Here is a 13,430-nt window from a genome sequence, read left to right as displayed (position 1 = left end):
CCACAGTTAATTAATCTAAGTCTTTCTAATACTTAACACAGTAAGCATAGAAAAGCAATAAATGGGGCAGATAAAGAATGAAATGGTTTAATCTCATTAATTAACAAAATAGAGAATATTCATGTACAAATATCACTTCTCTTCTAATCACTGGGAGTTGGATGAGCCACATCGAGCCAAGAAAATATATCTAAGCTACAAATTAAGGTGTAGTTCAGTTAGTGTGGGGTTTTTTTTTTCTTTCCTGGTTTTAATAGCAGCTTCACATCATAATTAGGAGGATGAAATTCCTGCCAGCCAAGTCTATAGTTTGGACAGATTAAAGGGAAGAAGTATGAGAAATGATAATTGCTTTGTGCTCATCAGACTTCTCTTGCAAATCTGACAGGATAATTACAAAATACCTGCTTTGCAGAATGTCTAGGCAAAATTTTAAAGAGCTATTTAAAGTTGTTCGTTTACAGTCTATCTGAAAAGAAAAGTTTTTTCCCCTTTTTGAAGTAGTTCATTACTGTTCAGATGTGTGGTGCACATGTTTAAATATAGACCTTATTCTCATGTGCACGCCTGGCTGCATTCCACTGCCCACCCCCAAAGAAAATTGCCCATAATTTTTTGCGTTACCCCACATACTTCACCCACATACTCACCCTTAACTTTCAGCAGAACATTATTTCACCTAATGGAAGCTAACCTTGTTGCTTCCAACAGTCTGAATCATAGTCATGGAGAAAATAATTGAGAGAGAAATGTTCCAGTGGACTACATAAAAACCTCTGTTTTGACTGACAATAAAAAATTTTTCTACTTTCAGCATGTTTTCGTGTTTCATCACATGGCTTTTCTTCACCTGCTTTTGAAACTTGAAAATGACATTCACTAAATTGCCAGTTTTCAAACAGTATTCTAGGCATAGGTCCCAAAACCCTACTGATTTTGCTGAGAGTTAAAAGACCCTGAAAGCCTGACTTTCTACTGTAGTTCACCATAGAAGTCAGTTGGATCATAGGGCCACAGGTACCTGCAGAAAGACAACAGAATTGCTCTAGGCATCTGTAAGGTAGGGCTAGAGTCATCCAGTATCATTCTTATGTACAGTTGAACAGGGATGACCAATCTCATAGCTACAAGAGCTGGATTTTCATGTATGGACATCGTGTAAGCAATATTTAATGACCTGCTGTCTTGTCAGATTGCACAGAGCTGCTGACATTCACATTCAGTGAGTTCAGTCCTTTCCAGAGCTGTCAGCAGTTGCACATCAACTATGTAGTTCATGCATCCACATGGTAAACCCCTGTCTATTTTATGCTCACCTCTTAGGAAGAGGTAATTGCAATTTGCAATTGCTTTTTAAAATTCTCATGCTTAGTCTCAGATGCTTTCAAACATGACCAATGAGTAGCCTGCAACCAGGCCAGCTGGTTCTGGCAAGCAGGGCAGGCTTTGAGTAAACACATCTCCCAGAGATGCCAGGACTGTTGTGAGACCACATATACATACCTCTCATGTGACAGGGACACCTGGATTTTGGTTATGTTGGGAAATGGGGTATGCAGACCCCAGAAAGGATGAGCAAGGCATGAACTGTCTTGCTATAGGGTTCTGTAGTCAACTAACCAGTGTATTTGCAGAATTTCCTGAAGTTATGCTTTGAGTCCATAGCCATAACATTAATTATTGTAATGTTTAAAGCTTACAGTTTGTATTTTTATATAAAGTTTAAAGAATAAAGTAAGTGCTGGACATATGATTAATTCTGTATCATGTTCCTTGGTAGATTGAATTATATTTCACAAGAAATGCACACTTCAGATTGTACAACAGAGCAAATTTTTTTACAATTCTGATTTCTGTCTTGCTTCTTTTTCTTTGAACAGTTTATGAAGAACCAGAAGACCCCAGTAACAGATCATTTTTTTCAGAAATTATCTCTTCAGTGTCAGATGTCAAATTCAGTCACAGTGGTAGATACATGCTTACAAGAGATTACCTCACTGTCAAGGTTTGGGATCTGAACATGGAAACAAAGCCTGTAGAAACGTACCAGGTAGGAATCTCCTACATCTTAAAATGCAACATTATAAAAGGATCTCACTATTCGAAAACTGGATGTTTCTGTAAACTTCTCATTACTTTATCTGAGAAGCAGAAAGCTAAGAGAATTAATCAAGGTGGTTAAAATCCTCACAGTGGCATCCTTACAGCAGGAAAAGGGCAATCGCAGCATTAGTAAGGAAGTGTAAAGCCTGGGCAGTCAAAGTTGCACTCCCTGTGGATTAGGGTCTTGAAAGAAATGATTATTCTAAAAGAGAAATCATCTCTTCACTTTGGCATCTGCTTTTAAATGATGTATTTCACTACTAACATTTAAAAGTAACTGAGGAAAAGATTTTGTATGTTGCTTAGAACTCTGCTTCTGCTGGGACTGCTGAGAGTTTACAACTTTGTCATTTCCGAACTTCCTTTTACAGCTTGATCTGTGTGTTTCTCCCTTGTCCCTAGTTCTAGAAGTGATCCGTGTTAAACCCTGGCATCACCACTGATGCAGCAGCTCACAAATGCCAGACACACACATCTGGTTGCCTGAATTCATTGCGATATTATCCAGACAAAATGCCAGTGGCTCCAGCCAGTGCTAAGTTTGTACTCTGACATCTGTTATGTTTGGCAATAGAGGGCTGAGCTTACATTTTTTGACTCTGGCTCAAAGAAGGAAAACACGTCTGTGACACAGAAGCTGCTTGTTATGAAAATGCAGTAAGAAAAAAACTGTTAAGTTACCTAAAAAAGTGTATGCAAAGTAGGAAAAATGCCATTCATCTGGCTTGTGCTGCGTACTGAGAGACAATCCTGTGACAGTGCTGGATCAGTCCCTTGTTTTCTGTGTCTAAATAATGGCAGGTGGGATACATTGGTTCACAGTAACTATAATTAAGATTGGTTTTAAAATAACATGATGAGAGTTTGATAGCATTTCTTGTCAAAACAAACAAAAATTTCCAGTATTTGTTAGCTAGCATTCAGTAAACAGAGTGGGCCCCAGTGTTTTTCAGTGCACCCATTACATTTCAGTGTATAGCATTCACTGTTCAATGTGTTAATATTGGAAAGTCTGAGCCTGTTTACCTTTAAGACTACAGAATTGGGTTTGCTCTTAAAATGGCAGTGCTTGTAATGCTAAATGTGTTAGAAATGTTGATATGCCATGAAAATGGAGTGGGAGGGTAAGGGCGAGACTGTGTTTTATATAACATAATAGAATCTCGGGTTTTGGGAACTTAGGTAATATATTATTTTATACCTATGCTAATTTAGTAGGCAGCCTTGTCCCTGGGGAGGAATAGCTGGTCAAGCCAACCTGTTTGTCTTGATTTTGACACCTGCTTTTATTTCCTCATGTAGGCAGCTGCGAAACAAGCTGGCCACTTTTAAATCAGTCTGACACCCAACAGTAGGGCCAATTAAAAAGTTATATTTCTTCATGCTGAGATGGGAAAATGAGTACTGATAATTGCAGTCAGAAGTTTATAGAGGAAAAAAACCAAGAACCACAACAACAAAGCCCCTTATATAATATAAAAAAAATACAACTAAATATTTATTTATAAATAAATATAATACTGTTCTTACCACCTTACTTAAATCTATGGATTGCCTTTCATTTTCAAATATCTATCCAGTGCCTTGTAAAGAATATACAGATGTGTTGTTGGGCATTGCAGTGGACTAAAGGAGAATCTGGAACTCAGGGGGCCTTGGGAAGCCAATAGCACAGGATGCCATAGAATTCGTGTGATCCAGCTGCTCTGAGAACCTTTCATGTTTTTAAGCTGCAGAGAGGAGAGAATTCTGTCTTTAAAAAAAGTGGTTTAAATTGCTCTCTTAAATAATTTGTCTCAGAGATATCTCTCTCTCACATACCTAAATCTCATATATAAACTTGGCAATTTCTCAAAAGGTTTTTTGGGGTAGATCACTGGAAGGCAACAAATAAACCTAACATTTTCATTTTATGTATCCACGTAATTATGAGGACAAGTATATCATTAAAAGATTAAAAGGTGTTCATTAAAAGATTGAATTTCTCATTTCATCCACTGCATGGTAGCCACTTAGATATTGCCTAGCTGCAATAGTGAGGGTCACAACAGGAGATTTCACACAGAGTTGTAATAAAGAGCAGAATCCATAACTGTACTGCTTCATTATCAGCTTACAATTTTAACATTAGAAAAATGGCAAACAAAAATTAATTCCTCATGCAGGTTTTTTTTCCTATCAGTGCTGTGGCTCAAAGAATGCTATTGAATAGAGCAGCTGTTGCAGCCCTGCTGAACACATTATCTGCTGACAATGTTTCAACATGATTTTCTCCTGTTTGTTTTGCACAAAAGAAAAAAGGGCAGAGTATGGTCACTGGACAGCACTAAAAGAGCAATGCGGTGGAATGGTCAGTGCCTGAGTGTTGCAAGGCAGCCCTGCCTCACAGGTTACTCTTCTGGTGCTGCCAGGTGAATTACCCCAGCAGAAACCTTAGGAGCAGTAAGGTGAGTGCATTCATAGCTGGTAATAGCTTGATCCACTTTTGGCAGGCTCTGTAGCATAGTGATTTGGACCATGCATCACCAGTGCAATTCCTGGTTGTGTCTATTCAGTCCCAGTAAAACAGGTCCCTGCGTAGCTGTGTTGCTGTGTTAGTCTGGAGCACAGAATTGCTAAATAATTTCATGAGGGTCAGACCTGAAACATTGCTGTGAAGAAAAGGTTCTTGGTAATTAGGAATGAATTTGGTTTGCATTCAAGTACTATTGATATGTGGTAAGAACAATGTATAACAGACAAGGCAAATCTGATTTTACCCTCGGTAGTGGCACATGAATATGCAAACAGTGAAAATTTAAGTGTTTCTTCCAGTTAGTTTTTCATAGTCTCTCTGAGGGTCGGAATGTGTTCAAATGTGGTAATCAAAAGGTCCACATAAAGAACAAGGTGGTTGTCCAAGGCAGTAGGGTGAGTCTGACAGTCTTGACAAGGTAAGACATCTGAGACAGGAATTGCAAAATGCTTTTGGACAAAGAAGATAGAAAGGCACAGCTCCAAGCTGTGGAGTTGGACACACTTTGCACAGGGTGTGTACATGACAGTGGTCATGACAGATGGCTGCTGGAAATGGTAACGAGAGAAAGACCTAGAAATGACAGTCAGGGAGGCAAATGTGATCTACTTCCTTCTGCCTTACGCAGCCTTTCTATTTCTTCCAAGTATTGGGAGCTCACAAACATGACAAAGGAAAGAATTCCAGTTCTGTAACAAATTACACTGCTAACATAAAAAGGTTTTAGGTAAGAGAAAAGGAAAGGATTTAATTGCAGAGAGTGTAGGAAACTGCATCAATAGTAAAAGTGTTCTGACCTATTGCTCGCTGTGACGGTAAATGCATTTAATTGTGAAATGTTCTCCATTTGCCAATTAATTGCTGTATAAGACATTATCTGTTAATGTACAGTTCAGTGTTCATTCATTTATTAATGAAAATTGATCCATAACAAAAATGTATAATCCTTAATAACCTTACATTACAAATATTCTTTGGATACTGTACAATTTGACTATGAAAAATGGGTCAGTTTAAAGAAAATATAAGTGAAAGGTCATTGTCCCTCATCTGGTCTTGATAGAAGTTATTTTACTAGAAGAAATGTTTGTGCTCCCCGGCCAGAGGAGAATGCTGAGCATCCATGAGCAGGAATAATTTCACTGGCTTGCAAGAACCTGTAACCTCAGGATGGCAGAGCTAAATTATACCCCTGTTCCATTGGATTGGTGTGTTTCTCCAAGACGTCACCTACACATCTTTGTTTTACAGTTTCTACAGCAGCTAGAAGAAAATATCAGGAGTGGAAGTGCATTAGTAAATTTATCTAGGCAGGAATTTTCTACCACCATATTTCCTTATGGAATAAATCAAATCATCCAGAAGGAAAACTAATCAAATTCAGCAAAAGACTGAAACAGTTGGCATGCTCTTTATAATTGCTGTTCAGCAGAGATGTGTGGCCTAGAGGAGAGAGGTCTTCTGCTGGGTAGTCCCTCTTTTCCAGTGGGTAAATGATAATTTACAATGTTGTTTTTAAGTCTCAGCCAAATATGAGAAATCCTTGGGCTAAATTAGTGTTCTTATTTGCAGCCTGTGCAAGTACAACTTTGTACTGTATTTGGCTTCTGAAATACCTTACAAAAATAAATGTAATACCATACAGGTTCTTTTAATAGAGCCATGTTCTTTCTGCCATAAGTGAGAGTCCACTTATCTTGGAATATGGCATTTTTGTTACTATTTAAATTAGATTTCTTGCACATTAATTAGCACATCTAGGGTATCAGCTGGTGAAATGTCTCTGGGAATTAGGCTAGCACTGAGAAAATCACCCAAGCAGGAAACAAATATGTTGAAGAGGGGTGGTCTGCAGGCTGCTGAGGGAAGCATGTTTCGTGCCTTCCTGCAACAGTAACTCTGTAGCACCTATTAATTGGGCTGTGGAAAAGTACAGTTAGCTTCTTTGGAGTTTAAACACAGTATCTTCTGCAGAGCTACCAATCTATGCAGCATATTTTGGAAGTGAACGTGGAATATAAAGCAGAACGTGAAGGGCTGGTTGGGGAGTTTTGTATTTTCTTTGATTTCAAGAATAACAGTTATTTTCTTTAAAACAGGTCCATGATTACCTTAGAAGCAAGTTATGTTCCCTCTATGAAAACGACTGCATCTTTGACAAGTTTGAATGTGCATGGAATGGATCAGACAGGTAATCAATCCATCCTTCTGTCCTCATTTAGCAAAAGACCCCCCCCAATGATGGGGAGCAAACCAAAAGTAGTTACCCGTGGTTTTTTTCCACATCAGTGTACGGCATCACACGCCAGTGTTTGGGTTGGTAGAAGATGTTTGGATGTTTGTGCAGTTGTGTCTCTGACTGCCTTAGACATGATGTATGCCTTAATAACCTTGGCTCATGCCTTGGGGGAAAAAACCCTTCAAATTATGTCCATTTTCACCCAAATCATAAATAGGCTGCAAAAGCTAGAAAGAATGATGCCAACTCACACAATCCCACCGACACACTAAGGAAACTTATGTGATCCTGTATTTGCACATGACCTGCCTCAGAAATTCAGTTCATTTACTGGAAATGGGTGTGAGGAAGGACTGCCACAGACACCCTCTGATTCTCTGCAAACTGCTGCCAAATGGCACTTCTGATACCTCCCTCCATCAGAGCAGTCCCTTTCCTTATGCACTGACGGAGAGATCCTTGTTTTTATCTTGGACATAATATCTTGTTGAATGTTTTAATGAGACATACTGGCACAAGTCAGAGAGTGCAAGCAAGGATGGAGTGGGCTAATGCCATAATGCTGGCAAACAGTGGCAGTACTTTGTGGAGTAGGAATATTGGACAGGAATGGCTGAGCTCCCAAGAGGACTGGGTTAACAAAAATGGATAAAATCCAAGAGTATAATGCAAGGTAAGGATTTTAGTTAAAAAAAGAGCACAAACCTTCATCTTATCAGTTGGAAACAACTCCCAGGGACATTCATATGCTAGGTGACTGTGGAAGGGATTAGCAGCCTACAAAATGCATGTGAAAGCACAGGAGCCAATATTGAGTGACACAAAGTGACTCTTGGTTCAGCAGAGCTAGGAGCCAAGAGGCAGAAGTCTGGCACTGAGCCTGGAACTGCTCCTTCAGCTCAGCCTCTCATTTGGGAAAAACAGTCTGTCTCATTGTATTGAAGCAGGCCTGCCCACCCTGCAGTGGGCCTGGACTGTGAAACAGGCAGTCTGAGACATCTGTGAAAAAGGCAAATATGATCCTTGAATGGGCAAGACTGGGCTATCCAGCAGAGAGAGAAGTAGTGGTGACATTATGTTGGGCTCTTATTCAAAGACCTTTGAACTGCATTTACACATTTCATGTCCCTCATCTTTAAGGTGGATGAACTAATCGAGCAGATAGACAGCTGCTCTGAAGAAGAGAGGCCAGGACTTTGGTTTTCATCAGCTTAGCAAAGGAGAAGCCAAGATTTTACTTGCTTATATTAAGTATACCAAAGAGATATATGTAGGGAGGAAGAAGATCTAGCTAAGGTAAATGTGAATGATAATGACACAACAGCAAATAGATGTTGAGTGTCAACAGGTAGTTATAACCTGGAAATTAGAGGTAGTTCATACCTGTCTAAACAGTGACAAGCTGTCTTCCCATCCTGAGTGGCGGAGATACAAGAAACCCAGCTGTTCTGATGGTGGTGCTCAGGAAATCTGTGAAAGCAGTTATATGCAACATCGCTTAAAATTACAAGTGTCTGAACTTGGAAGTGCAGAACAAGTCCTGTGTTCCACAAATGCAGATCAAATATTATGCTGTACACTGGGTAAGGGGCACCTTTTCTTTGGACTACTTTCCTTTGCGCAGTTCCTCTACCTGCCCAATGTCTTTGCTAAGAAATGGAACTTTTACCTTGTATCATTCATTGTGCAAATGAAAATTCATATATATTCCATTATCTCTGTTGCCTGCACGCCAGAGTGATGTATTTTCTGACAAGGATTAACTCAGCATTGAGTATCCCCTGTGATACCAACTGCTGGCCGTTCAAAATTACATAGGTGGACCACACTCAGCAAAATACTTCCCAGATTGCTGTCATTGTAACTTGGGCACCAGCTGTTGTGGCTTTGGTATGGTCAAAGATTGGGAATGACTCACAGAAGGTTTAGGGGAAAATCCAAGTTTTGGGGCTTTTCTCTGAAACTCCCAAACCCATACATGAATGGGTGTTTTAGCAGAGGGTTTTCTCAGTGTGGTTACTGCTTGAGTTTGGCACTATTAGAAATTCAAAATTTAAAGCATTTATTGGAAAACACAGTGCTGATCCCTGCCTAAGTCTGGCACAGAACAACAGTGCATTCAAATAATGTAGATATTGTGAAACTTTGAAAAAGATCCAGAACTTTTCAGGTATTTTCAAACAATTTTGCTTATACTTGATGGGAATTCCTAGTGCATTGTGCAGGATGGGCAGCCACTTACTCCCAGGCCTGGAGTCTCTCTCCTCTGGCCAGATGAAGTGCTGCTGTCCTCATTAGTGTGGTAAGACTGCTCTCTGGGTAGTCGCCTGGTAATAATGGAATTCTTGTTCAATATCAGGGTTTAAAGTGAGCGTAATATTTTCATTCCTACTTGACAGATCAGAAAGATCAATGCAGGGAGTAATTATTAAGTGGGAACATTAGATTGTGAGGGCTTCATTTATTGTACTGCCCAGACACTGAGGCGTTATTAGTCATGCACAATTACCAAACCTGTCACTAAACACAATGGGCTACTCTTGACTGTAAAAAACTCTTGAGTAGAGGAGCTGGAAACATTTGACAAAAGAAAAGAGCTCTCTTTAATTTAGTTGTTTCTTTTTAAGAGTCAGATGTATCAGAACTGATGCTCATCTTTTGATTCGCTCCTCTGAGCTCCTTGCTTATGAGTATGACAAGTATTGCTACACATTACTAGAATATCTTTTTATTGGTAGATCATAGTTTAAATAATATTTAGGTACCAGTACCCCTTAAAAACAGTTCATTTGAACAGTAAGGTCACTTAATTTGAGTCTTTCAGTATGCAGCTTTTTAAAAAGGACTATTACTAAAGGTAAAAATTGCATATTGACAGTTGTACTCAGAAGAGATGCTGCAGTACTTAGATTATTAATCCATCTACATAACAGTAATAACTGCAGTTCTAAACATATTATTTTTATCTTTTGCAAGACTTGAAAGCTATAACGACAATTTGTAGTGACAGGATTGTTCAGTTAAAAATGAAAGTGTGTTTATTATTTAGGTGAAAATACTTCTTATTAAGTTTTGTCATTACTAAGAAGTTAATCTAGGCTATCATAGAACCTGATGGTGAAGCTGTTCACAAAAATAATCAACATACGTGAGCTCTGATTAGAACGTGATTGATGCTCAGTTACTCCAATGAACAGGAACTAATACAATCAGACAGAGCTGATCTCATTTGCTGAAGGGCACATTAATCACTATGTACTTTGGCAACAACAGTGGTCAGGGGAGGGAGCCAAGCAGAGGCCTTATACTAATTCATCCAGATGAGCACGTATTATCTGTAGTTGAATATATTACACAAAAATGATGCTATCTTTATTGTATATACATCATTACATGACTAGGTAGAATAGGTGAGCTCTACTTACACAGCAATTTCATTTAGCTCTTCTGTTCACATCCCAAGTCAGGTATTTTAATAATAACCTGGAGGACACTGTTTCCTTCCCACTGTCAACAGCTTTCAGTTTTATCTTAAAAAATAAGCACTTCTGTAGCCTTTTGTAAGGTAAAGAAGCCAGAAAAAAAAAAAGAAAGGAAAAAAAGAACAAATTCTACATGATAGCAAGTGAATACCTTAGTTAACTATTTTTTTTTTTAAGATTTCAAATGAATGGGTGTATAGGACCCCTGCCAGGGAGACTTCTAAATACTGCCATGATAAGTGATATGCTGCAAGCAGATGAGTGAAGCCACATACAACTGTTCAGTCAGTCCTGTCCTACTGAACTGTCATTCATCCCCCTGAATATCCATCAGCCTTCACTCTAATTGGGCAGAACTGGCAGATCCCATTGGATGAGATGTTAAGAGTCTATTCCTGTCTGGCAGCACACTCCATGCTGGAGAGCTAGAAGACATCATTTTGTTCTCAAAGCTTGGCATGTCAAATACTAGCTTGGAAGTACTTGGGGATCCCGTGTTCTTCCTCCCAGTCTTATACCAGCCAGCTGTACCAGGATGCCACAACCCTGAATCCTGTGTCTCAAGTTTTTCCAGCAGCCTTTTCCCCAGGAAGTTTAATTAAATTCCTTCTTTGTGATGGGGAGTCAGTCAGACTTTACACAGCCCAGCATACAGGAAAATTTCCCAGTATTTCAGGAGGTCCTCATTGCTTGCAACAGTACTTCTTCCTTTCCCTTTGTTATAATTAATCTTTTTTTTTATTCCTATGAAAAATGTTGTTTAGGAGTTTTTCTGGAACTGACCCTTTTTTTTATTGGATCAGCTTGTCATGAAACCTGATCTGGTGGACCTTACGTGTTAATCGTAGGAGGCTGCAGATGTCCTCTTCTGCACTGGTACACATGGCAGTGAAATACTGAAAATTTAGGGGCTCAAAATATAATTGGGAGACAGTTTCAGGTCAAAGAAAAGCTCTCTTTTCATGCTGGGTGCCTTGAGGGACATCTTTGATGAGATTTGCAAATGTGGGGGCAGGCTCTGGTGGGAGCTGCTCTCTGAGTCTCCTCCCCTCACACCTTCGAAGTCCAAGCCCTGCCTCTCTTGCCCCAGGGAATGATGTTCTGCTGCCACTTCTGTGCTGAGGGGGAGGGCAGCTGGGCTGGTTTGGTTTCTCTTATCACCCTTAAGCCTGGTGTGTTCAGGTCCTTGAAGCCCTGCCAAGCCCTGCTCTTAGTCCTGTCACACCATCCCATGGCTTCCATGGTCTCGTCAGCAGCAGTGAAGGAGGGGAACTATGATACGAGCTGAATTTCTCCAGACAGTAGAAATCTGCAGGTGAGTAAAAGCTTCTATGCATCTAGGAAGACTAATCTGGGCCAGAGCTAGCCCAAAAATTATCAGAGTTTAAAAAAAAAAACAAAACAACAAACTAAACAAGAAAAACAACATAAAACAGTGTGGAGCAAGTATTGGTTTGGTTTTTAAGCCAGCCTTAAAAACCTTAATTCCAGCTGATATCCCCAAATATTCAGGGCAGTCCCTGACATCCAGGAATGCAGCTGAATGGAGCAATTTTGATAAAGGCTGTTGTGTGCAGGGATGGCTGCAACATGGATAACATTTAAGAGATTGACTTGAAGTATGGGAATAACAGATCTGAGAAATACAGAGATATGCCAATTCTTAGTGACTGACATGTTTGATGAAATGTCATTGCCTAAAAATTGTTGTGGAATATCTCATTGCTGGTTAGTAAAATGGTGAAAATCCTATTCAGATGCCTTTGAGGTTGGTGAAGTAGAGATTTGATGACCACCCAAGAGAAGCAGAACTTTTTAGAGGGGAAAACCCCATGCTGAAGCATTTCATTTAACAGAGTCACTACCAAAACCAAAATATTGAGACTCAGATGTTTAAAAGTATTAGGATAATTAAAGATGCCAAAGCCATCAGTAGTTGAGAGGTTGCTTCTGTAGACCCTAAAACTCCGGCCCTAAATTAAACATCAGTGGTACAATACTGGTGTCATATTTAATAAAATCATTATCCATAGGTAAACATCTGCTCCTTTTGAGTATTACTGTTACAATGCAAGCAGGAGTAACTTTCTTCTCTCAAATCCTCTATTTCAGACAATTTTACAGATTGAAAATTTACTTTTAGGAAAAACAACCCTACCTGAATTATTGCTGGCTACCAGATCAACATGGCACAGTGTAAAGGAGCCTCAGCTGAATGGGAGATGTACAGTTAATGTTCTGCTGATTTGGAAACCACGTCTCCTGCCTAAATGAGCTTTGGTTCTTAGGGATTTGCTGTTTCCCCAGCCTTCAGCCCAAAGAAGGCGGGGGGGTGGGGGGGATGCAAGCTAAAACACCTGGACAGCCAAGCAAGTTGTCTGCAAGACTGGAGGGCTGGGGGAGATCACCAAGAAAGGGTGAGCAGTGAGACTTACAGGAGTAAAACAAAGACATGAGAGGGGTGGGAAAAGGAAGAGAGAAGTAGATAAGGTGGGGTTTTTTTTTAATTGTAGAGCAGGATAGATGGAAATGAAAAAAGAGGAGTGGAGAGGAAGAGAAGGGGAAAGGGAAACCTATCTGGAAAGCGTGGTAAAGGCCAGAGTCAGAATTGGAGGGGAAGAAAGGGAAAAAGAGAACAGAATGGTAACTAGGGAGGGAATGAAAAGTCAATCAAAGTAGGGATTGGTCTGCACTGGAGTTTTCCCTTTCCCCTTTTACCTTCTGTAATAATACATTTGGCACTGTTGTTACAGAAAAAGGAGGGGTAAGACTGGGTCACTGCGACCCCACATGAGGACTGAAGTTTGGCAGTGAGATGCCTCAGATCACATCATTGATAAGCAAGCATGCCCAGTGTCAGTGCAGGCAGGAGGAAATTCTGGGTTGTCACTCCAAACACACATACCTGAAGAATTGCCCGGACCTTGCTTGGAGCAGCTTGAACAGAGGGAGCAGAGAATACTCCGGGTGCTCTGCAGAGCAGCCCCGCTTGGAGAGGAAAATGCGTTCCCTGCCTGGGGCAGTGCAGGAGGGTTAATGAGGGACTGTGCAAATGCAGGGGCCTGCAGGTATGGGGTGTTGTCTCTCCTTC

At 40.1% G+C, this 13,430-nt stretch overlaps 1 protein-coding gene across 7 annotated transcripts in view; it reads left to right on the top strand.

Annotated features, from left to right (window-relative positions):
- The window catches only part of PPP2R2C (protein phosphatase 2 regulatory subunit Bgamma), a 210,000-nt gene that overhangs the window by 190,353 nt on the left and 6,217 nt on the right, over nt 1-13,430 (top strand). For all 7 annotated transcript variants that reach the window (XM_042053871.1, XM_042053872.1, XM_042053870.1 and 4 more), the window contains 2 exons: nt 1,881-2,050; nt 6,718-6,809. In XM_042053871.1, coding sequence (XP_041909805.1) covers nt 1,881-2,050; nt 6,718-6,809 — 262 coding nt within the window. The remainder of the gene's footprint in view (nt 1-1,880; nt 2,051-6,717; nt 6,810-13,430) is intronic.

The sequence above is a fragment of the Corvus kubaryi genome, unplaced genomic scaffold, assembly GCF_017639235.1.
Source record: "Corvus kubaryi isolate FWS band 111438036 unplaced genomic scaffold, C.kubaryi_AGA036_p1.0 split1-131, whole genome shotgun sequence".
Taxonomy (NCBI): Eukaryota; Metazoa; Chordata; class Aves; order Passeriformes; family Corvidae; genus Corvus; species Corvus kubaryi.
This window is presented reverse-complemented; position numbering and strand designations above follow the sequence as displayed.